Below are 26,648 nucleotides of genomic sequence, written 5' to 3' on the forward strand. Positions count from 1 at the left end.
GCCTCCCACATGGGTAAGGTATAATTATGGCTAGCCTACCTCCTCCCAACTCCATATTCCAGAATAACCCTTCTCTAACGTTGCTGCTGGACGGCAACACTCCAGTGTGGTAAAACTCTTTCGAGATGCTTTCAAGGACTGGGTATTAGTAGGGGCTGTGACTCTGAAGGGAAGGCAGGTGGGGAGAGTCCAGTGAGAGAACCAAGAGCATCACGAGGAAGAGGAGGGATCCCTGTGATGGTAGCGGTATGAATGCAGCAATCATAGAGAAGAGCCAATTCTTTACACGCTCACGACTGAGCATTTCTGGACAAATGCCAGGACTTCCATGTGAGGCAAGCAGACCACGCCACCAGATGGAAGAACTGGTAAGGTTGAGTGAGCCCAAACCCCATAAAAGTCAGAATTGGGTATGGTAGGAATGTGGCCACTCCCTGTCAAATTCTACCTGGTCTGAAACTGGTAACCATGAGACCCCACTGAGAGGACCATAGCATCTGTCAGGTAGCATAAAAGCCAGAAGTTCTCCATGTTAATGAGGTATACACCAATGAGTTTCCCTTCCTGGGCTTTCTTCCTACAAAAGGTATTTAATCCCTGGGTCACCCTGAGTAAGGTGTATGCATTTACATTCGCCATGAAATGCGAACTTGGGAGGCAGAGGCAGGCAGATTTCTGAGTTTGAGGCCAGCCTGGTCTACAGAGTGAGTTCCAGGACAGCCAGGGCTACACAGAGAAACCCTGTCTTGAAAAACAAACAAACAAAACCCAACAAAACAAACAAACAAAATACCCTTCTAAAACCAGAAAACTCTGTATAAAGTCAACTATTATTCTAAAATGGAATGAATTGTTGAAAGATAACAGAGGAAAAGAATCCAGACCACCATTTAAAGGATAAAATAGTGATAAACAAAGAAACAGCTTCTCCATTGTTCCTGGGCAGTTGTGAACTTGCCTTCGCAACGCTTTGGGTGAGAATTCTCACTGTAAGGGAGAATTCCACACTAACCACTTAGGTTGCCTTACAGAGCTTCTTGTAATGTGTTCAATACTTCATAATGTCAGCATAAAGAGGAAACCAGAGTGTGGGTTGCTTTATGGAGAATGTCAAAGTTTGATGCATTTTTCTTTCTCTGCAGTTACTGAAGCTAAAAGCAGAAGCTTAGAGTTTCTATACACTCCTTTTTATTTCTTATAAAACATCTTAGTCTTTTTTCCTTTTTATTTTTACTCCAATTTTCCAGTTGTCCCTCGGGCACCTACCTGAACTGTAACACTATCAAAGAACAAACGTGGCAAAGAGAACACACGTAGTCTTTAGGTTTCTGACAATCTGACAGTTGTGACATTTGCGTTTCATGAGATGACTGAGGGAACCTGTCAAATGTTTGCCACTTCCTAGTCCCAGAAACAGAACACAATTGCTAACTGTTGGCCTTCAGTCAAACACCCCAACTTCCACTGACCGAGGAAACTTGTTGTATGCAATCCTGAGTCCAGTTTCAAAGGTGTTTCTGTCCAGTCCCTGAACTGCCCTAGGTGCTCTGCATGCTGCGTCCTCTGTGTGACTTGGCAAAGCAAGACTCAGTCTATGGATGTAGATAACCCCACAGGCAGGAAGTGGGTCTTGCTGGACACCCCAAATAAAGCATGGGAAAAAGAAACCAGATGTATACTAGGCCATTCCAGTGATTCAAGACTGTGCCAAAAGCCACACACCCGAATTTGAGTTTCTTCTTAAAGCCAGATCTTCTTGTGACTAAATGTTTCTCAGGGGAAGAACACTGGCAGCATATTAATCCATGTCACTTTAGGCTACCCAAAGGAACACACTGAATGCCTGTCATTCTTAACCTCCCTCTTTGCAGCCACAGATTAGCTACAGTGACTATTCAGTTATATGGAGTTAAACTAAGGCACTGTTATAATCACGCACAGTGACTGGAAAATTATGTTCTGTAAACCTGGCCAAACACTTGCTGAGATTTTTGCACTGTTGCCTTGGTAATTGAGGATGCTGATCACTGAACATCCCCACAGCCATACGGCCACTCATGCTCCCCACTTTGAGCCACAGATGAGAATAGGACAGATGTATGCTTTCAGCACTTATTGAACATTTCTTAGATTTAAGGCATTCTCTAGCTCTGTGATATGGCAGCCCCAAACCTTGTTCCCATGGAAACTTTCTACCTCAAATCCTCAGTTGTTTTCATGAAAAAGAAATCCCATGCCTCTGGAGAAACAAGCCAAACTGATCACAAGAGAGAACTGACCCTCAACCTTTCCCTGGCTCCTCATTTCCATAACCTGCTCTCAAAAGAGGGCAGAGGAATGGCACAACCCGTGGAAGCATTTGCTATCAAGCCTGATAGCCTGACATCCTAGTACCCACATAGTTAGTGGAAGGAGAGACTCGGCTCCTGAAAGTTCAACCTCCACATATGCATGCATGTGCATAAACACACACACACACACACACACACACACACACGCACACATAGATATTTCAAGCTCCTCCAGGACCACTTCTCTTCCTATGTAAGCCAAAGTTCAATTTCCGTGAGGCCTCAAACCCCTCATACTTCAATAAAAACTTTATTCATCACAGACTTAGCCAAAGACTGTCCATCATATAACAGCATTTTATAATTAAAGACAATCTCTCCCAATAAACTCAATCCAAAGCTTTTCTTGGTCATTTAAAATTTGGAGTTTAAAAAGACAGATCTAAAGACTAAGGGACAAAGGACAGAAATTACAAAGCGTCAATCCAAAATCAAAGAGGTGTATGGACAGAGAGGAAGGAATAAAGACACTTAATACCAGAGGGTCCATTAAAAATAGCTAGTGATTGAGTGCAGCGGCCATGGGTGCCACAGGTTGGGTGTGCATCCACATGGCAACTGAGTTGTTGTGGAAGCCATGGACCTCATTTCTAGACCCTCACTTTGGTGGTGGCTACTGGGGTTCCCTCCAGCCCCAGTTCTCCAGGCTCTAAAATACGAGTGACTCCCAGGCTTAAGTGAGACAGGAACATCTATGTGCACTCCACAGGTGTAGGCTTCATGGTGTAGGAGTGAGCACTTTTCACAGAATTCACTGGCTATGTCTGACACTGTTCATAGTTTTAAAAGTTAGAGGATCTTCAACATATATATGGAAGTGCCATTATTTTGTATACTAACCTAAAACCCAAAGGAACCCTGCCTAAAGGGGTTAGGGGTAGATCAGTCATGTCGTAAGTGACTCACAAGAATTGTGACAAATGCTCACTGAAGTACTGAATGCTAGACATTGGTCATAAGGTGGCAAATAAAACAGGTGATCCCTCCTCACAGAATAGAACCATTTTAACAAACCAGCAAACCCCTATTTCATTCTTCTAAGCTGCTCCATGATGCCTGACTTATCCTTTTGTACACGATGGGTCACTATATGCTGCTTAGTTTTCAATATCTTTTAGACCCAGTAAGAACTTACCCTTCTGAAGCCGGCAAAACCACACGTGGCATTCTAAAACAGGACATGACCAAACAGTATGTTGCTAGGTGGCTGTTGTTATTTCTCACAGAAACTATTACAAATGTATCTAGTGACTGAGGAGGCGGCCAGGACTTGTCCAAATAGCAACTGATTTATGGAGGGCAGAACTGCTGTGTAGGACATCCAAAGGCGTTCCCAGGGGATAAGTCTGCCGGCATCCACTCAAAAGCATGCATTGTCTGATAATGCGTGGTGCTTCAACAATTCACATCCATGGTATCCTTGTTTTTAGGTCACCCAGATTCCAACTCAATGATGATTCCAGGGAAAAACTAGGGGTAAGAGCTGCACGAGCACAGGAATTAGAGATAGAAAGCAATGTACGCAATAAAATTATCAAGATCCCTCTGACTTCAAAGAAAACGGAAGGAACCCTCTCATCTTAACAGAGTCAGTATTTCAGGGCTCACTGGAGCATTTTTATGTATGCAATCTGAGACTTAGGCTAATGTACTGAAGAAAAATCTATTATGTGAGGCTCCTTACTATGTCCAGAACAGATGCTATGATATCAGCACAGTGTAGGAGCTGGGGCAGTCATGTTACATTTGCTACTGCATACACTCGCTCTCTCACCCATACATGGTTACATCTCATCTCCCCTTATAGCAATTCCCTTTCAGGTCAGGATGCCTGAAATGATTTATTTCTATTTGTAATTATATGTATATGTGGAGGTGTGTGCATGTGAGAGGTCTGTGCATATGAGTACAGGTTCCTGGGGAGGCCAAAGGTGCTAAATCCCTTGGAGGCTGTGAGTCGCTGCCTGACCCGTGGGACTAGAACTGGAGTCTTCTGCAAAGAGCTGTAAGCTCTCTTAACCACTGAGTCATCTCTCCAGCGCTAAGATGGCTTCTTGTTCAGGCTAAGCTTCACAGACCTTAACCCTAATGAAGATAGTTTGAAAGCTTTGGGTTTAAACTACTCCAATATTTTGGTTTTCAAAAGCCTGCGTCTTCCAGAACCAACATTTTTATTGCTTTGAAATAAAAGCAGAGTGGCTTGTGGTGCTGCCCCTGGAAGCCTTTTTGACTCCAACCTGACGAGGCTGTTTGTAGACCCAAGTTATCAGAGCCACTGTAAAATTAAGTATGAACTCGGGCAGCTGCTCCCACTGTTCTGCTGAACATCAGTGTCTAACACCTCTCATTGATTTTTAGAATGCCACATTTCTGAGGGCCACACAGCTACTGTTTGAGTGTGAAGCATCTCCCGTAATCTCCACCTGTGTGGACTTGGTCCCAGTTTTTGGTGGTACATTTTGGAAGGGTTGTGGAACCCGGAACCTCTCTGGATAAAGTGAGTCACTTCTAGTGGGACTTGGGGGTTTAGCGCTTCTGCCAGGCCGCTCTCTGCTTCACGACTATAGTGACAATGTGACCAGCCACCTCCAACCCCTCCCGCCATGCTTTCTCTGCCAGGACTGCATCCTTTCTTAAACCATGAGCCAACTTTTGTGTCAGATATTCTGTAACAGCCATGAGAATAATAAGGAATAAAAACACAGCCCTAAAGCACCTCTTACATTTTGCTGCTGGGTTTTTGTGAAGGGGCAGGTTCACACTTCATTTGGTTGTGTGTGTCCGTAAAGGTAGTAAAACTTTCCATAAACTTTATCTAGTGGTGGACAGTAGGTGCTTCTCACAGCCATGATCAGCATTATATGTTATCAAGGATTTGGCAGGCCTCTGCTTCCTCATTTTTTGCACTTTGCCTTCCTGTTGTGTCAACCTGTGGTAAACTGCATGCAACAGCTGGGCGTGTATTAAGGCAATGCATATGGTTGATATTATATTCAAGAGGAAAGCTGCCTCTGAATAGATCCAAAAACTTCTAAATGGGGAGTAGGGGATGATCACAGTGGAGCCTTTAAAAGAGAGGTCTGATTTCATTGGTGTAGTAACTTCCACGACATCATTTATGAAGAAACAACACTCGGCAAAGAGAGAGGATGACAGTCACCAGAAATGCATGACCGAGCCCTGGGTTCAGTGCTTCATGAGTTATTTCATTGAACCATCTCAACAGTTTCCCTAGGCAAGTCCCCTCATTACACCCACTGTACAGATCAGAGAAGTTAAAACAACCAGTTAGTTGCCTAAGGCCCCATGGCCAGCAAATAGAAGGATTTCTCTCCAGAAACTGAGCTCTGAGTATTTTCTCAAGTATGCGGGAATGGTAAGGCAGTTAACAAAAATTACATCTCCTAGACAGGGATTTTTTTTAGGGTAACATTAAAATGATAGTCATATAATATTAAATTGGAATAGGGGCTCCTTTGGGATGGAAGTTAGTCTGGGAATGATTTTCCTATTAATTCCTCCCGTTCATAAAAGGTAAAGAAAAATAACCCATAAGCCACAAGGAGCCCACAGTGGGGGGCTCGAGAGGGGGCCATGGATGTCTTCAACCTGCTGTGTTCTGTTGGTTTTGTGAGAACTTGTCCTGCTTGGTAAGGGGAAACATGGCAGGAAGAATGTGGTTTGAATGAGGTCTGAAAAGCACCTAGCTCCTCCACATATGAGCTCTAGAAAACAGTGAAGAATTTTCTACGCTGTTTAAAGGCTGTCCGCTGCCCTCCAGGAAGACAAGTCAATTCTGCTGCGCACTGTTTCCAGCGCCAGCCCCGCTGCGCACTGTCTCCAGCGCCAGTCCTATATCACTAAGACGCCGTGTATGCTTGGGATTTTATTCTTCCCCTACTAGAGAAAGGTACGAAATACTTTCCTCCATTCAAGTGAAGTTTAAGTCACATAAGGAAAGACTGGATCAAGTCTTTGCCAAGGGGATCTTGTGTTGCTTTGGCCTAAAGTCCACAAGACAGATTTAGAGAAGGGGGAGGGGGGTCTCTGAGAAAGCACAAGCATTCCAGGGTGACTATAGAGAAAATCCAGCCCCTCAAAAGAACGTGCTTAGAAAAAAACTACTTTCCCTTGGATAAACATGGGCCTGACTTGCAAGCCTTCACCTACAGCCTGGTTCAGTGTCCTGCAACAGTGAAGGTCAAAGGGGCCTCTGTGGGGACAGTAGCCAGGGTACAGCTCACCAGAAAGAAACAAACATGGCCTGTTTTATGAATTGAGAGCCTAAACAGGTGGTTCTGCAACCCTTTTATATGGTTCCTCATGTCGTGGTGACCCCCAACTGTGAGATTATTCCCTTGCTACTTCGTAACTAATTTTCGCTACTGTTAAGAATTGTAATGTATGTATTTGATATGCCAGATATCTGATGTGTGAGCCCCGAAGGGGTCGCAACCCACAGTTTGAGAAACGCCACCCTAGAGCATTTTCATTTCCTGAGAAAACAAAGATTCCAATCTATTATCTACTTTTAAAGTTCTGAAACGATTCAGAGCAAAGGGTTCGTTGCTGAGGAGGCATGGTGGGAAAGCTGTTGTAGGCGCCATTCATTTCCTCCACAGACTCCACCCCTCCACACAGGTTGGTGACAGGCATCTACAGTCATGTCAACATGGGGTGTGGAACATTTTTAATCCTCTCAGAGAATTAAGTGAGTGTCTTTACAATGATGCTCTTCATCCAAAACCACCCAGGAGTTTAGATGGTCACCTCTCCTGAGTGGGGATCATGTCAGAAGCAGAACTATCCTCCCCAAACAGGAAGCCATTGCATGGGTATGTGAGTGGCCATCATCAACACAGTCAGAGTCCAGAACTTCAGCATAAGGATGGCAGAGATGTCATTGGGGGTGGAAATGGAGGTTTCTGGAAGGATGGATGGGCAGATTTGAGAATATCCAGTTTTTAAGTTAAGCTAAGCCAAAATATTTAGTTTCACACAGAACTCCCAGGAGTTCATATGTTAATGCTCCCATTACCTCTCCAAGAATAAGGCTGTGGTATAGGATTTCCAAAATGATATTGACCATGGAAACTGCGCTTCATGGTCCCCTCTTGGGACTAATGTTCTACAAAAAGTACTTTGGCACATCAGATGGATCACATAGCTCCAGATATCTGTCCAATATACATTAATAAACCCCAAAGATTGGCTCCCTAGGGACCATGACTACCAGGGAACATAAGCACCACATATCCCATAATACTCTCAATTGAGCATATAAACTTGGTAAGAGTCTCTGGACGGCAGTTCATAGATAGAGCTGAAACAGTTTCGGAAATAAACTGGCCCTCTCCCAATTTATACATACGAAGGAGAATTTCTTTAAAACCTCACGACCCTGCCTTAATACAAAGGAGAATTTCTTTAGAAACCCATAGCCTGCCTTGGACAGAAGTTACGCAGAAGCACAGTGGAGGAGAGTGGACTTAAGAGAGCCCTGAACCCAGCTCTTCTTTGGAATGAGGCCAGAAGACCTTTAGGTTCCATCTATGCTCCCATAAAAGAGTGCTCCCAGCAGGGAGCCCTCCTTTTGCCCCAGATCAAAGTGACTGAATATCTGTGAACTGTCTTCCTACTGTATGCATTATTTCTTGTCACCTCTGCTACTTTGCTGTCTACTGCACGCGTACCTCTTTGCAATATGTGATATGTGTGTGTGTGTGTGTGTGTGTGTGTGCATGTGTATTTCAAGTCTGATGACAAGAGCCATGTGTTACTGACTGATCCTACCACTTGCGTAGGTCAAGGCTGGGCCTTTACCAAGCGTTTGTTGTACTGTCACACCTGATGTGATGCAGATAGTGTGTTCATCACTCATGCTTAGCAGGAGTCCAGTAAACAGTCCTGATAAGCCACACTGCTTGGAGGCCGTGGTACCCTCTGCATTTGTCTACTTTTTGAGTATCCATGCTGCACTTTTTTGCTTTGTGTGAAAACACTGCTTTCTGTAAGATTGGGGGGAAAAGGGCAGTTGGAGGGAGAAAGGTCCTTGCCTAAGCTTGGCTATCCACCCCGGAAGCAAGGCTCTGGGCTTGTGGATAACACCCACAGCCATGAGCCACATGCGGCCATCTGACGCTTTAGAATGAGATATGGTAAAACATAGGTTTTGGTTTTCAAAGACATACTAAAGAAAAATAATGGAATATATTGTATTATTAACCTCTAATGCTACCTATTAAAATTAGATAAATCAGGTTAAAATAAAATGTATTTTAAAAAAAATAGAATTTGCCATTTTCTTCCCATGGCTACTACAAAATTTAAAATGATGAGTTTTACACATTCCAGACAAAGAAGTTTCCCAAATATCACACATGGACACTCATTTACATAACCAGCACATGGACACTCATTTACATAACCAGCTTTCTTCTTTAACACATTCACACGGGACCAGCAAAATGGCTCTCCGTAGGGAAAGGCACTTGGTGCCAAACCTTACTACCTGAATTTGACCCCTGGGTCCCACATAGTGGGTGGAGAAAATAGATTCCCAAAAGTTGTCCTGTGATCTCCACACATGAGCTGTGGTGTGTGTACAGAAGCATGTACAAACAGACACACAGATACAAGTCACACATGATAGATAAATATAACAAAAATTTCAAGTTCACAAGAACTAAAAGTAAAAGGTAAGAATTGAAATTAATTTTCTGTGATAGCAAATTTTATAGCTGTAGTGCATTCCTAGCCTTGGGGCTGGAGAGACAGCTCATGAGCATTTCCTGTAAGAGCCCGAGCTTGAATCCCCCATAAGAAGTGAAGTGCCATTGCAGGAGTGCTCGTAACCACAGCACTGTGTGGAAGATGAAGACAGGAGAGTTGCTGAGGCTTGCTGGCTCAGGTCTGTACAGATCCTGGTCAGGTAAGAAACCCCATCTCAAAGGAGGAAGGTGAACAGTGACAAAGCAGGACACACGGTATACTTTTCTGGCCTCTGCATGTACGCACACCTGCACACACATGATCATGTACCATATGCTCATATCATATGTACATCACATTTTAAAATATTAAATCCTTACTTCACTAATGTAAGGACAGGTTAAAAACAATCCTTTCAATTGAAGCACAAAGACCAATATGTGACACTGTCAAGGTCAGGTGTGATACCATGATGCAGAATTTGCAAATGTGGATATGACGGTCTCTTAAATCTATGTGTATATCAATATGTCCATAAGAGGCACTTACCTGGCAGAACTAGGTGTCACAAGCACTTCTGGGGTAACTGGTGGGAGTCTACTTTATGATACAAAGTCACCAGAGAGGCTTCAAGATTGTGCCCATCAAAGGCATGTATCATGGGCCCTGCCCAGTGGAGGATACAGAGCACTCAGGGATGCCCAATATGGTTACATGGGTGGGGGTTCCTAAGATGGGTGTTTTACTGTGCCAAAGTTGGTGGTTTGTGGTGGCAAAAATTAAAAGGCACAAATGTTTCTAGCCATGGGCTACCAAAAGAGAAGGCTGGTGTGGGTGAGCTGGAATCCTTTCCCCGGAGGCTGCCTAGGCAGCAAAGATGATGGGCATCGAAAGGAAGAGACCTACGGATGGCGATGTTGGTGAAAGCCAAAGCAGGAAGGTGGGTGTTTCGCCCACGTTAAGACATCCGGAAAGCAATCATAAAACGCTCCGCGCCAACAGAAAACCTAGCCTAAGGTGGGAGAGAGCATAGAAGACAGAAATCAGGCAGTTCCCAACTGCACACAACTGGTCCTGTGAGGTGTGTGTGTCCTCTGAACCATAGCTGCTCAATCAGAAAAATCAACATCTCTGTCGATCAGTGTAGTTTCTGGACAGAGTCTAAAAAAAAAAAACCATGTGTATTCGATGATCTGCCAGCTGCCCAATTGTAAAACCACCTTAGTCATAGAGTCAGCCTTGGGGCATTCTGTCTCTTCATATTGTCCCTCTCTGTTAGACTAAATACCAAGGTCGAGGCCCACAGAATACCTGAGCCTATGTTAGTGATGTGGCTATTGCTTGTTACCGTGGGAAAAATCAGCATCATTCAGAGTTCTGACCTGCAAAGACCCCAGACAGATGAGGGTTGGTTTGCAGCACTACCTCCAGGAACCTTATTCACAGCCTCTTAGGATTTAAAACATCAAGGCAGTGAGAGGAGACTGTCCAGTAAGAAAAGGAAGTTCCTCCTCACTTCACAATCCCAGACAAGTCCCGGAGAGGCACAGGAAAAGACCCCTTCAGCCTGTGTATAGCCTGTGTTCCACTATTTTCTGCATTTGAATATTTGGCCTTTGAATTTTGTTTTAGTTCCCAAGACAAGTGGCATTGTGAAATGTTTTGGTTTTTGAGATGTCTTCTACTTAGTATAACATTCTCTAGCCTGTATATTTGTGGAAAATGGTAGGCCCCTATTTCAAAAGCTAGCTAGGAGTCTAGTACACATGCCTTTGCCAGTTTCTCTACTCATGAGGCTTTTTCCATGCCCTAGCCACCGCCATTGATGCTGTCATAACCATTGTACTCTATAGGTCTCTGTACTCTATAGGTTTTTGTTAAGTCCATAGGTTTTCGTTCCTCTTATCACCAACAAGCAAATATATGAGAAGATAAGAGAATTTGCTCCACTATAAAAGTCATGTTACTTTCTCTATGCATACCATAACACTGTGCCACAAACCTCAAATCTTTGCCATAGAATTTATTTATAACAAATTTTAAGCCAAATATGATACACTTAGGGGGGTGCTGAGGTAGGAGGATTGCAAAATAAGGACAATCTGGGCTACATAGCACAAAATAAAACTCAAAAAATAAAACTTTTAAGACAAAAAGGAAACAAAAGAAGGGATGGAGGAAGGGAGGGAGGGAAGAAGGAAAGAAAGGAAGGAGGCAGGGAGGAAGAGAGGGAGAGAGGGAGAGAGGGAGGAAAGGGGGCAGACACGAAGTGCTCTAATCAGCTCCTGTGAGTCAACAATGCATCTCCTTTCTTTGATGAAGTGGTGCTAATCCAGACAGGACTATGTGATTGTTGTAAGTCTGTATCACTATTGGTCTTTCCCATTCACCAGACACCGCAGTCAATGCCTTTCGTAGTTCACATAATACTTACTAGTTGCTTAATGTGATACAATTTTAAAAACCACTTAATGAAATTATTTTGAATATATCTAATAAAGACAATTTTTATAATGTAAGAGAAGCTAAGGGATGAGAAGCAGGACTCCTTCCACATCACCTGCACCTACAGGTACAGATGAGCCCAACGAAGACTAGTTGTTTATTCACTATTACAGAAATAAACAAAGCCCCGCCCATCTGCATGACACGCGCAGCTCCAGGAGGTGGGTCCCATCAGTGACGTCAGTGGCGCTGGCTTTGGGCTACCTCATGCACTCTGTTAGATTTCAACAGTGCTTCCCCTGTACTTCACTGATAAACAGCTAAGAACTAAAAGCATTTCTGGAGTGGGTACAGAGGCCAGGATTGTCCTCATCCTGGAGACAGGAGCAGAGATTTATCTGAACAAATGCATCTGGGTGTAGGAAGCTGGGCACATGCTCACAGTCTATGGAGTCCTTGGGAGCCCATTAATATAGAGAGCAACCAGACTAGAATTGCTCTTTCGAAGAGTAGACTGGTGCCTTTCAATCAAAATGAGTCAGAAAATTCCAGAACCTTACGTTAGATACATCTAAGCAATAGTCAAGGCTACCTTCTTTTGGTTTTTAAAATTACTTAAAAGAAACTCGGTTGAACTGTGACATGGAAGAAAACTACCCTCCTATCCTTAACTTCTAACAACAACAACAACAACAACAACAACAATTTGCTTTCTGAGACAGGGTTTCAGGTATCCAGGCTGGTCCTGAACTTACTATGTAGCCAAGGTTGGTACAAAACGTTAACAATGCTAATCTGTCCACATGTAGACAACCTACACTGCTTTCCTCCTAGAATATATGGTTCATATCCAACAATATGCCTCTGGATCTCCTGAAGAGATTAGATTTCTCCATGGGTCAGGCGCTAAGGATACTGAATCCATAGCTGAATTTTCATTATCATTTAGTGGTTGCCATTATGCCTTTATAAGAAGGGGGAGGGAGGGAGAGAAAGAGAGAGAAAAGAGAGAAAAGAGAGAGGAGAGAAGAGAGGAGAGAGAAAGAGAGAGAGAAAGAGAGAGAGAGAGAGAGAGAGAGAGAGAGAGAGAGAGAGAAAGAGAGAGAAAAAGAGAGAGAAAAGAGAGAGAAAAGAGAGAGGAGAGAAGAGAGGAGAGAGAGAGAGAGAGAGAAAGAGAGAAAGAGAGCAAGAGAGAGAGAGAGAAAGAGTAAGAGAGAGAGAACAGATGAAATAATGGCTTCCAAAAAGCTGGTTTCCAAACAAAAATGCCTCATCTCAATGAAAACAGAACACCACTAACCTAGGTAGTTATACATTAACACAACTCATAAAGGAATCTGTCTTTCCTTCAACATTGATGGCCATGATAGATTCTATACATTCATAAACACATGGCTTTCAGAAGAGAACAAAATAGTGAAGATTCAATAGATAAAAATGAATTATGAAATCAAAATGGTACATCCCCCCCCCTGTAGTGAGAAGAAAGGCTTTCTGGTCCCCCTCCCTCACTGAAGGTCTGTGCTGTGCTCCCGGGAGAACAATGGCGGGTAACAGCTAGGGAGAGCCTACTTCCTGTCTCCAACCTCCACTTCTCCATTGCCTGGAACGCTGCCACAGCTGCTACTCCTCTGTGGCCAAGTCCCTCCACATCTCAGGGAAGGCTATGTAAACACACCCTAAACGTGGAGACTCCCCATTCAAAACTCTCCATTTTGATTAGTAATTTGGTAATCTCGTGCATCCAGGCCATTTCTTCCTCTTTGGCAGACATCACGTTTTTGAAGTAGTAACGGGTGAATATCAACGGCCTGGGATCCCTTGGGTGCTCTGCATCAGCACCTTCCATCATGGGAAGCAATTATTCTTTGCAGACAACTATGGACCATTTTGTTTGAAGAAGAATGTTTATTTTATTCATTGTTTTTCCAAAACAATTTAAACTCAGCAGCAATGTCTAAAGCATTCCCTTCACATGCCATCAGGCCATACATCAACAATGTTAATCTATAGCATCTTTACCAAGCAAGCAGTAAGACCACGGAGTACTACCATCTATATAGATTGTCCTTGACTGTTAGGATGCCACTGGGTATGTATTAGCTCCAGGGCAATAACATATGTGCACAGGTTATAAAGGGAAAAACATTTAAACACAAACTCCAAAAGATGTCAAGATACAGCGCAATGGCCACACTGATTACACTCTGAGTGGACCAAAGAACAGAAATATTGTATCATTTAGTCGACAATCATAGCAACCACCCTAGAGTTGCTTATCAAAATATGTCTTTGGTATATTAGAAAATAACTGAATTTATGTCAACACTGAAAAACAAACAACTTCTCACATACTGCAGTGCTCTTTGTTTCAGCTACTCGGCTTGTGTGACACATGTCAATCACAGTGATACTTACCTTTGCTTTCCATCTTAGAATAAGATCTTGCACCGATCAGCCTACCTCTGTCTATGCCTCCCAAGTGCTGGGATTAAAAGCATGTGCTATCATGTCCAGCTCTGGAGAATTTTCAATTTCAGCTCTATATAACACAAACCTTTTAAGCTTCACTAAATAACAAAGGGTAGGGAAAGGGAGATGGTACAGAAGCCAGAGTCACTAAGTTCAAGTCTCCAGCAGCCATATAAAAGACGGGTGTGATGGTGGAGTGGATGCCTGTGACCCCAGCATTGTGTGGAAGAGACAGGCAGATCCTGGGAACTCCCTGGCCAGCCAGGCTAGCCAAAACAGAAAGCTTTATGCTCAGGGAGAGACCCGAACACCATTACACAAGACGGAGAAGGAGAGATATGGGAAATTGTCCCTTTGTATCTTGGTTGCCCAGTCTTCTTATGTGTAAGATTATAATCCGCTTCTGCCCTCCACATGTATAACATGGGTGTGCACACATGTGCACATACAATACATAACATGCAGAGATACAGATAAATTACTTTAAATACCAGTTTTAAAACAACACTAAAATAAAATTTTAAACTAGAAATGATAAGGAAATGACTATGAATGTAGAGACAAAATGATAAACGAAGCCGGCATCCATTAAGAACATTATCGATCCCCAAATAAGTCGATATTGTATTTGCACCCTAGCTAGGCAAAGCAGGCAAAATTTTTCGTTTAGTTGATTGGAGCATGGAGCATTAAATTTGAAAATGGAAAATCCAGATTCAAATGAAGCTTATTGCTACTTGTTTGGCCTTAAGGCTATCCTGGACATCTCTGTGCTTTGGCCCTTTTGTAGGTGAGGGCAGTTGTCCATACTTCCTGGGCTACACACTGAGTACACTGCTAACCCAGCTACTTAGTAGGCCCCTGAACTGACCCATGAAGTCTATGTTTGTCATTCCAGCTCCTGCCAGGGTCAGTGGCTCTTGTGTGTTTTTCATCCTAAACTTTTCCCTTTCTATGTGTGTTCTTGTGGGAAACCATTTCTCTAATTTACAGGATCATGTAAAAGTTCACTCTTTCACCTTTATGGGAAATTGTCCCCTTGTATGTCAGTGCCCACCCTTCTTATGTGTAAGCTCACTATGAAACACTGCACCCACTGTCAAGAACTGCTGAGCAGCATGCAAACTCAGAGCCGCCATCTTGGCCTCCTGGAGCTACTTCCAACTCCAGGATGTAGCTGCACACACTCAATGCCAGTATAAACCAGTAATAGATTAGTCACCAGAATGACTTTATGCAAATCACTTAGAAAGCACGTTACCTCTTTCACATTGGGGTCCAGTAAAGCCATATGTGCAGGCACACCGATTTGGGGCCACGCACCTCCCTCCATTGAGACAGCCACTTTCACAGACAGCTGTAAGATAAGGAGAGAAAGTCTCAGGATGCTGCACTTGGACCCCCAGAAAGGACAGCAAACACAATGGGAATAATCCCCCCAGTGTTTCCTTTGAACAGACACCCCCACAGTTGCAGATCACCATAGGATGCTCCCTGAACAGGGGACTCTGTACCTGGGTTATGCTTGTTGTCTCATCTCGTATGCAGCCCCTGAGAAATACTTTGAGTTCTGCATCTGAGGTGCATGTTGCTAACTCACCTCACCAGATACAAACTGCATATGAGCAAGTGGACTCTCGCTTAGGACTGATGTTGAATTTTGAGAGGGCTTTCCTGAGGAGCAACACTGTTCATGCTGATAGTACTATTAACTGCAAGTAACCAAATGTTAAGACTGGGATTCTGTTGAGGTTCACTGTGTGAAGTGGTGTCTCTGTCCTTCCTCACCTATGTAAGGCACTTTCTGATTGGCTTTAATAAAAATCTGATGGCCAATTAGCCAGGCAGGAAGTGGAAGGTAGAACTTCCTGGGTGGGAAAGGAACTCTGGGAAGAAGAAAAGAGAAAGGTCTTTTGCCAGGAGACAAGAGGGAAGACCAATATGACTACAGACCAGAATTTATAGCTAGTCACATGGTTGGGTAGAGTGAGGCGCTCAGATTAACTTAGATGAGCTAGTTGAGAGTCTGCCCAGAAAAAGCCTAAGCTTTGAAATATTAAAAGGTCTCTGTGTGTTTATTCGGGGAACTGGCTGGTCAAGGAATAACTGCCACCCTATTAATTTCCAGCTTTAATTAATATATACAAAGCAATAATAATTTTCACAGGATCCAGCCATTTAAACACTATAATTAGGATCCATTTGAGTGTTGCAGCAAGTATTTCATAGTGTTAACTGTGAAGAGTAGAGTTAGGCCACTGGAGTTCTTTTTACAACCTTGCTCATTGTTGTCTGTGGACCCTCAGAGAGCAGACACTTTTGAGCCCTGACATCCCCACCTGTTAGAGGCAGTATGGACAGAGACAACTCAAACAGTTGTCATATTAAATCAGCTAGTACAGATTGAGTTTTTCGTTATGTTTTATTGGCTGGGTGAGTGAGTGAATGGGTGTGTATATGAGTGAGTGTGTAAGTGAGTGAATGTGTAAATGAGTAAGTGTGTGTGAGAATGTGACTATGGGAGGGAGTGTGTCAGTGGATAAGTGACTGTGTTTGAGTATGTGAATGAGTGGATGTGTGTGAGTATGTGTATGTGTGAGTGTGTGTAAATATGAATGTGTGAGTGCATGTGAGTGAATATGTGAGTGAATGCGTGTGTGAGTGAGTCTGTGTCTGTGTACGAGTGTGTGTGAGTGTGTGTAAGTGTGTATGAGTGAGTGGAGGTGTGTGCGAGTGTGTGTATGTGAGTAGATGTGAGTGTGCATAAATGTGAATGTGTGTGAGTGAGTATGTGAGTGAGTGAATGTGTATGTGAGTTTGTGTGCATGTGAGTGTGTGAGTGTGTGTAAGTGTGTGTGTGAGTGAATGGATGTATGAGTGAGTGTGTGAATGTGTGAGTCTGGGAGTAAGTGTGTCAGTGAGTGAGTTGGTGAATGAACAAGTGTGTGTGAGTATGGGTGGGAGTGCGTAAGTGTGTGCATGCACCACAATAAACATGTGGAGTCAGAGGCAGCATGAGGACTTGGTTCCTGCCTTCCACCAAGTGGGTCCCAGAGACTGAACTCAGTACAACCAGACTTGGTGGCAAACACCTTTACCTGGAGAAACACTATGGCAGCCCCAAGAGACATAGCTTTAAAATGTACCTACCACATAGCAGGGTACGGTCAGTGACTCAGTGGTTGTAGTTTAACTGTTATTTTGTTATCTTATTATATTTTCTGTCTGACTTGCAAGGAACAGTAAACTTATTTTAAAAACTTGGCCCATGGCTTCCTGACTGAGTGTATTTTCCTCCCATTACCCAAAATGTTTGGAAAGAAAGATAAAATTTGTTGTGAAATACTTTTGAGATGTCTCCTGAAAATTCAGATAGAGACAGTCAGCAAATCAAGAGGCGGATGTGTGGAACTTATGCTGAGATTTCCTTTTGAAGGGATGAAAATGCTCGAAAACTGGTTTATGGTGATGCTTGCACATCTGGTAGATAGACTAACATTATGAAGCCTTACAGTGGGAAAGGGTGGAGTGTGTAGTTTGTGAATTAAATAACTGTCAAATAGTTTTTTAAAAGAAGTATTTCGTACCCGTAAGTCTAAGGTGTGAGGCAATTCAGGTGGTGAAGGCAAACAAAAAGAAAGTGAACCAAGCAAGTTACTATCAAGCCCAGGACGGAAGACTAGCACTGAATGTTTGGGTGATCTGTCCATCTGCAAGGGTCCCGAGACATCCGCGAGAATGTGGTGCCCTGGGTTATCAAAGAAAATTCCCAGCAAGTGTCTTGTAATTCCACAGGTCTGCATGTGACCAGCATCTACACATGGTGTACTTACGTTGTCCGCAGTGAGTGCCAATGTACCCCTTCTGGCACAGACAGTGGTCATCGCTGCAGCTGCCCCCATTCATACAGCGGATGCTGCAATGTTGGACTAGGGATAAAAGGAGAAGAATGGCTTAGTGTGGCAGTTTGCGTGTGCTGATGGCAACGTTTCACGGGACATGATCTGTGGCTATTTGATGAAAATAAAATAATTCATCGAGATTTACAGATCATGCAGATAGCAGAAGGGTCCTAATTATGGGGGCTCATTATGCTATGTATAAAGCCACTTATAGTGCAATGTAGTTTTTTCTTGGCATTTGCTTGAATGGGGCTAAGTGACTTCCTTAATTTAGCAGAATTTACAGCCCAGTGTCATCTCTGTAATTTATATCAATAAGGAGTGTCTGAGTGATGGCCCAGGACAAGGTTGAGATGGCAGTGATTCCCATGAAAAGATTCAGAGTTCAAAGTATTCAGCTACGGAATCAGTGGGAGTGATACATTCTACCGATTTTTCTTCCGTTTTGACGGCAGGATGGAAGGACATATTGGAAGCATTACATAGCAACGATGTTTGATGGATGGAGAGTAGGGGGTGCTAGATGGGTTCAACTCAGAAAGAGCTGCTCATTTAAACTGTAATGTTAAAGGAAAGGCCACCAGTATTTCAAATTCATTCTGTGTCACATTCTTACCTATAGAAGTATGCATTTCTAAGCCCTACACTATGAGTGGACACCATCAGACCTGAGACAGACAGTGACGCACTAGAAGTGGAGTCTTAGAAATATCTGGTAGACTCTCCTATGAGAGACGTCAATAGTCACAGTTAGAACATGCTCTCTCCTCTAGCATGTAAGTTGTCTTGTGCTGATAGCACTTTCAAAAGGTCCAGCTGGTCCCTAGTTTCCAGAAGCAGTAACTACCTTACCTAGAGAAGTCTAAAGGCTTGGCTAAGGGAATCATGAGTCCTGTTGACACTTCTCAATATGAGGCCATAGTTGGATGCCTGCCGGAGTTTTTGCTTTTTCTTGTGTGTCCTATGTGTGGGAGTCAATTCCCAGCGGAAATGGCTCAGCAGGGAACAGACATCTGTCCATCTATGCAGAAGTTGAAACCAAGGGCTCTGCTCATTCTTAAGCTGTCTCCACGAAATGTGCAGACCACCTTCCCGGGAGAGTACAGCAGAGTCCTCCCCATAGCCAACCTAATCTGTGAGAGGTCCTCACAGCAGTGTCAAGAAATGAGAGCTTGTCGGGCAGTGGTGGCACATGCCTTTAATCCCAGCACTTGGGAGGCAGAGGCAGGCGGATTTCTGAGTTCGAGGCCAGCCTGGTCTACAGAGTGAGTTCGAGGACAACCAGGGCTACATAGAGAAACCCTGTCTCGAAAAGGAGAAAGAAAGAAAGAAAGAAAGAAAGAAAGAAAGAAAGAAAGAAAGAAAGAAAGAAAGCAAGAAAGAAAGAGAGAGAGAGAGAAAGAAAGAGAGAAAGAAAGAAAGAAAGAAAGAAAGAAAGAAAGAAAGAAAGAAAGAAAGAAAGAAAGAAAGGAAGAAAGGAAGAGAGAAAGAAAGAAAGAGGAAGAAATGAGAGTTTGGCTATGAGGAAAAGAAGACCACCTGTCTAAAGAGCTACAAATATTCAGAGGTCAGCCTAGCCCGACAGCCGGAAAAGAAAATTCAAACTTCTGTACTGCACCCTCTTAGACACAAAGAGGAAAAGTCAAGTTGAAAGTGATCTGCCTTTTCAAGAATCTTGCCTTCTTCCTGGAATATCATAAAAGGATCCATTTCTCCTGAGCCAAAAGATTCCTACAGCTCAGCACTCAAAGCCTGCCTCTTCAGTAGGGCTCTAACACCCATCAGAGCTCCTGGAACCTCTCCTGACCTGGAAACAGATCATTCAGTCCCTCAACAGATACATCTGAATGCCTACTATGAGTCATGAAAAATGCTAGGTATTTGAGGTGGTCCCTTTGAGGAACCCCTCCTAACCTCTCCTGTTTCTTTGCCCCTAACTCTCAGGGCCCAAACTAAAGCTCTCATCAAATCCCACCAGTCTCTATCACCCTTCAAATGTCTCTGTTTCTTTGCTTTTCTATGACTTCTGCTCTGTCTTCCCTCCCAAACCAGATGGGAGATAGTGAAGGTGAAACCCTGCGCGCGAGTGCGCCCACACACACACACACACACACACACACACACACACACACACCACTCACACGCGTGCACACACATATGTGAACCCACGCACTTGGGTACTTTTCTTGTTTCTTCTCTCCCTGACTCATTTTTCTTGAGAGGAGAAAGGTCGTGGCACTTAATTACATCCCTCACTGTGCCCAATGCAGCAAGATTAATCATGTTTGTTTAGCTCGTGCTACGTAGTAGTAATGGCAACAAGAGCTACACTGAAAAAGTAGCCCAGGCTAAGAAGCTGCTGCCTACACAGTTCTGAGCAGACAATTATTCAAACATTTTAACCTTTCCCAACCTCTACTCCCCCACCGCCCATGTGCCATCTACAAGAGCTAATAGCTCCCCTTGCTACAGACATCAAGCAAGCCATGCAGACAAACTCTTACTTTAGGCTCCATTAAACCCTCTCAGCCAAAGGCTTTTTAACTTTAAAATGATCTATAAGTATACAAAGGAAAGAAATATGCTTCAGACTTTGGATACTATTCTAAGTGGGTCAGGAAATGGTGTACAATTGCTTTAAAACTCGGTGCTATGCTTAGTCCCACGCTATCTTAGAAAAACAGCAGGGACTGGGAAAGGGCAGGAAATGACGTCATCCTTAGAGCAAACTCAGTGCACAAACTGATTTCAATTAAAGTAGCTCATGCCAAGACCTGATTTCCATTCCCACACGAGCAACAAAGCCATTTAGCTACTTTGAGATTTCAAACAAAAAAAAAAAAAAGGAAAGAGTGACCAGTGGCTTGCACAGTGGCGTCCCAGTTACTTGTTCGAATTGAAAGTCAGGGCAAAAATCTCCTTTCCAGGAAGAATGACTGTGTGTATGTTGAAACGTGACAGATCAAAAGCCTCCCTTGATATGGCTTTCATTTCCTTAAACCTCCTCTTTCCAGTTGAAACTTCTCCAGGTTAAAAATATTCTTTCCAAAAAAAAAAAAAACCAACACCCTGTGAGACTTGGAAGGCCAAAAGTCATTGTGAGCCCAGTGGTCACACTGCCCAGTGGGCCTTGGGGTTATCAGCAGAATGGAGGCCTCTATCACTGCTTTCATGGATGGGTCTTAGAACTTTAGGGAAAAGTGTTCCTTTAACAGTGGGGGAAAGCCTGGCATACGGCTTGTCTCTACAAACACCTAGCACTGGGTCAGCTGAGGCTGGAGTGTGGAGTATTGGCATAAATTCAAGGCTAGCCTGGGCTACAGAGTAAATTCCAACAATCCACAGACTGAGACTTCATCTCAAAAGTCATTTTAGAAGGTGGATGCAGACCTAGTACCTCTGAGACAAGGCTTTGCCTTTGCCACCCAAGCTGGAAATCGTTTAGAGGGACCAGGTTCACAGACAGGTTTTCCTTTGGATGGAATCATGGTACCTAGTCTAAATTTGCTCTCTAATTTAAACAGGAATCCCAGATGTTTCATAAGTAGCAGATAAGACTTTGTCTAATGAAAGAAAAAAGAACCCTGAAAATCAGAGTTCTACTCACACTCCCAGGATTCAGTATCCATCAATAGATGTGATGTGATGCATATCAATGGATGTGCTAAAAACCCATGTCATGGCACATGCCTAAACTCAACCCGTATTGAGATTTTACCAGAAACAGAATACTAAGAGAATCTAAGAAGTCACTGTGCGAGTTAAAGCTGTCCTGTGCAGTCAGATCTCTAATGAAAAAGTCCCATTAAAGATGGCCAGACAGCCTCAGACCATTTCACACCAGGATCCGCATCCTAGAAGTAACAGGCATGGCCAGCATTTACCTGCAGCCATAAAGGGTCCCAAGTAAGGCTTGCATTCACTTCAGAATTGGTCCTTTCCATCACTCAACAAACACGCACTGGAAATCTTACATGTACTGGAAATCTCCCATTGAGAAGGTCGCAGGAAGAGCTCAAAGCCTGTCTCTAGGAAGCGCAGTACAAACTCACAAAAATGACTAACTAGAAAGGAATGGCATGCATGCAGCACAGGAAGGGAAAGACGCGGGGCCAACATTTGGATCTCAGCATCTCAGCCATCACCCTCTAGGCAGGCTCAGCCCTCAGAGTGAGCACTGGGACAAATGAAATAGGCAGAGCAGCCTCTAGACTCTACACCTGAGACAACAAGCCACTGAGGTGGCCTGAGTCACTGCAAGACAAGAACAGTTTTCATCCGGACCAATAATTCCCTTAGGTGCATAAACATCTGTGGGTGTCTACAGACTCACACAGCTTGAAACAGGACCAGAACATCTCCAAAACGTAAAAGTCACCTGAGCTGGAAAAGGTTCAGAAAAGGACAGGTTGAGTGGCATCTATCATAAGGGTTTCCATAAAGTCTGTGTAGAGAGAAAACCAACTCAGCAAACGTAAAGGATGAGTCCAGACAGCCTTTGGGTGCCCCTCCCTGTCAGCGTAAACTCTACAGATCCCTAAAATGTGTTTTCTAGCACCAAGCCTTTCAGAGAAGCTATGGTACCAGTCTCTCTTCCTCTGTGCCCTCTCACATTTCTGGAACATGGTTGTACCACACTCTCAACCTTCCTTGGTCTTCCTATGATCTCAGATCTATGTTGGAAGTCTAAGTGTCCCCAGACATAAGTGAAATCGAATTAAACAGAAAAGGACAAAGCTTAAAAAGGGTGGGCTTCTACGAGATAGGAGCACTCCACAATTTGCTATGTAGACTTAGCGTAATTCCTACCAAAACCTGCAAAGGCTGTGGAGGTATAGGTGTGACCAACGTAAGCTTGTTATGGACACGTGAAGGATTACCGAAACAATTCGGAAAGAAAGAGCAAAGCTAAAGCATGAATTTATTTTATCACGTGGAAGTTGTGCAATAATGGAGAAGGGACAGATCAATGGCATAGCAGAGAGCTCGGACTCACAAAAACATACCCAGTAGACAAAAACACAAAGCTAAATTTTGTTAGTCAGATTTCTATCACTAAAATCAAATACTTGACTCATCAATGTGCAGAGAGACAGAAGCTCCTCTGGTTCACACCTTTGGAGACTCCATTTTACAGTCTCAGCCCCATCGTTTTGTGCCTACAAGGAGCACACAGTGGCAGGAGTATGTGGCAGGGTAAGATGACTCACCTCAGGGCAAGGCCACAAAGGACTGAAAACAAGGTAGTGTCATTTCACAACTCCATCCAGGGCATCCAGCAACCTGAGGACCCCTCCCTCAGGAGCGCTCATCCCTCCCACCATCTCCTTGACCTTTACGAGATGTTTAAGAGGCAAACTACGGCAAAATTAAATGCCCAAGGACAGGATTTTGGTTTCTTTTGAAGCAACTGGACACCCATAGGTAACAACCAACCCTAACCTCACCCTCACACTTAATACAAAACATATCTCCATAGAAACCACAGATGTTGATGTAAAACTATGAACAGTTAGAGAAAAATCTCTGTGATCAAAGACTATGCAATGCATTCTGGGACTAGATACCAAAAGCATGAAAGAGCAGAGGAAAGGCTGATAAGCTATAGTTCACTGGCTTTAAAAATCTTGCTTTGAGGAAGAACCTACTGATTTGGAGAAAGCAAACCATGCAGAAATGTCTGCAGGTCACAGGCTGGACAGAGCTAGGATAATAGGGTAAGTAGATATCCTCTATATGTGCCATTATTCCCTTGCTTAGGATTCAGAACTGTAGAGAGATGGAGAAAGTGAGATGCACATAGGCACGCATGCATTGCATTCTTGCTCTCTGCCCTTCGCTGTAGATGGGATGTGACTTCCTGCTTCAAGATCCTGCCATGCTGACCCACCTGCAATGATGAACTCCAGCCTGAGACTGTGAGCCAGATAATTCCTTTCTCTAGGGTATTTTTATTACAGCAATGGGGAAATAACTGAGACAGTCCTGTCCAAGGAGGACCAGGAGTCTGTTTTACTTTGTTGTCATATGAAAATATACAGAGTGACAACTATGAGTATGTATCCTTATCAGACATGAAAACTTCCAGGACCCTGATTACAACTCCCAATTTCTAAAACCATAAATTAAGTTCCATGATATTTCATTATGGTAGCCTGAAGCAGTTTTCTTTCTTAAGATAATTTTAAAAATTGTACTTATGTGTATGTGTGTGTGTCTGGGTGAGTGCCTGCCATATGTGTGTGGGTCCGTTAGGGGCCCAGAAGAAGGTTTCAAATCACCTAGAGGTGAGCTTACTGACAGTTGTGAGACACCTGGTGAGAGCAGTGATAAAAGAACCTGGGTCCTTCTGCAGAGCAGTCAGAGCCCCAACCACTGAGCCAAGTCTCCAGCCCTCTAAATCACCTTCCTTCCTTCCTTCCTTCCTTCCTTCCTTCCTTCCTTCCCCCTTTTTTCCTTCCTTCCTTCCTGGTTTTAAATTTATGTGAATATTTTGCCTGTACCACAGGGGCCAAGAGAAAGTACCAGAGCCCATGGAGCAGGAGTGACAGGTGGTTGTGAGTTATTGTTATAGATGCTGAGAACTGAACACGGGTCCTCTGCAAGAGCAACAAGTGCTCGTAACTGCTGTGCCATCTCTCCATCCCCTGAAACACCTCTTCATCCTAGTATTACAAGCTAATATGTATTTGCAAATGTATGTGTACATACATATTTAAGGAGGGTTGTAAACTCATTTAATAAACATGATAGGACTTTATAAGAAGTAAAATTGCTCAGGATCCAACACTGAACTCAGAAACTTAAATAGAGTCCTAAAGAGAATTGGAATTAAAATCCAGAAGGAAAACAAAGAAACAAAAACCCCAGCTCTCACTTTGTCTATCGAATCTTTCTTTGGCTCCTGAGCCTAAGTGTCCAGTGGGCAGAGTCCTGCCAAGTCTAAGGGAAGCTGAATCTTTCTGGTCCCATGAGAATTGTTGGCTGGAGTTTGAAACTTGTAGAGATGTCTTTCCGTTTAGGTTTCATGGGCCATTCAAGTCAAATACCACCTGCAAGAACAGCTTCCGTCCAGCCTTTCCTCCATCACACCAGAACAATAAGAGGTCAGAGATCCACAACCCTTCATCCCCCATCACATGTTAGAGATTTTTTTCATAGGATGGAGTAGTAAAAATGATGGAAATCAGACCTGCCCTACCTGCAGCCTGCAAGTATAGATGACAGAGTTCTGCCACAGGGCCAAAAGCTTAGATGCCCTGGAAACTGGCCCCTTTCAGCAGAACAGGTATTTGTATGAAAATATCTCACTGATGGATGTTTCCCATTAGCAGGAGAGTTATCAAGCAATCCACACACACTGACAACTTTTACAGGATGACCATGCCTCTGTCACACAGCACAACTAATCCATAAACATGATTTCAAAAAAACCAGTAAGGGATTTTGGCTTTCTTCAGCTACACTTAAATTTTTAAACACTGCCAACTTTACATTTTTTTCAAGCTCTTAAGACAATGTTAATTCTAAGAGTTGAAGCCAATAATTTTTAAGACTCCATATACCTCAAAGGTCTTGACAAAATAATAAGTCTTTCCACACACTCTTCTGATCTACACTCGGTTCTGGGGCTGGCTTTGACCAAAGCCCAAGCACCACAGATAGATCCAAACCTTCCAGAAAGCCCCGCCCAGAACACCCAGACTCAAACCTCTAGCCTAGGTTAGAGGTTCTAACCTATGTCTGTCCTAGGCTCTTACTGACATACTTCTCCCAACCTCGTGGCTAGTTTGAAGCCTACCAGGGCCATATAGGCATCATCTCTGGCCTTGTTAAAATCCTGCCCACATCTCATGATTTTTCCTTACAGAGAAGTCTTGAGCACTCACGTTATCATTGGATTAACTTTCTATCTGGACCGGGCTGTGGTGGCACACACCTTTAATCCCAGTACTCGGGAGGCGGAGGCAGGCGGATTTCTGAGTTCGAGGCCAGCCTGTTCTACAGGGTGAGTTCCAGGACAGCTAGGGCTACACAGAGAAACCCTGTCTTGAAAAACAAAAACAAAAAACAAACAAAGACCTTTCCATCTGGACACTCAGCTGTGACTTTTTTCCCTTAAAGTAACTATCAGATAAGAGAGGCCAGCCTAGCCTCAAGTGGAGAGACAGTGTTACCAACCCACAGTCAAAATTTCTGACCCAGAATTGTTCCAGTCTAAAAGAACTGCAGGGACAAAAATGGAAAAGAGACTAAAGGAAAGGCTGTCCAGTGACAGGTTCAACTTGGGCTCTATCTCATGGGAGTGGGGCACCAAGGCCTGACACTATTACTGATGCTGTGATGTGCTTACGGATGGGAGCCTGTCATGGCTGTCCTCTGAGAGGCCCTACCAGCAGCTGACTGAGACAGACCCAGATATTTACACCCAACCATTGGACTGAAGTAAGGGACCCTTGTGGTTGAATTAGGGAAAGGATTGAAGAAGCTGAAGAGGAGGGAAACCAGTATTCTCAACTAACCCACCCAGACCCTTGGGAGCTCCCAGAGACTGAGCCACTAACCAGGCAACCTAAAGGCTAATCTGAGGCCCCGTTCACATATGTAGCCTATGACTGCCCAGTCTGGCCGCAGTGAGAGAAGATGCACCTAATCCTCAAAAGACTTGAGGCTCCAGGGAAGAGGGATGTTTGGTTGGGTGGGAGAGTATTCTCTCAGAGGCAAGGGGGAGGAGGAATGGGATGAGGAACTGTGGCGGGGGGGGGGG

The 26,648-nt window shown here is 43.7% G+C and overlaps 1 protein-coding gene across 1 annotated transcript in view; it reads right to left on the reverse strand.

Annotated features, from left to right (window-relative positions):
- Fbn1 (fibrillin 1) overlaps positions 1-26,648 on the reverse strand; it is a 209,270-nt gene that overhangs the window by 151,064 nt on the left and 31,558 nt on the right. The window contains exons 4-5 of the mRNA XM_031371746.1: positions 17,813-17,908; positions 15,241-15,336 (exon numbers count right to left, since the gene is read on the reverse strand). Of these exons, the coding sequence (XP_031227606.1) occupies positions 15,241-15,336; positions 17,813-17,908 (192 nt within the window). The remainder of the gene's footprint in view (positions 1-15,240; positions 15,337-17,812; positions 17,909-26,648) is intronic.

Source organism: Mastomys coucha, unplaced genomic scaffold (genome assembly GCF_008632895.1).
Source record: "Mastomys coucha isolate ucsf_1 unplaced genomic scaffold, UCSF_Mcou_1 pScaffold15, whole genome shotgun sequence".
NCBI lineage: Eukaryota > Metazoa > Chordata > Mammalia > Rodentia > Muridae > Mastomys > Mastomys coucha.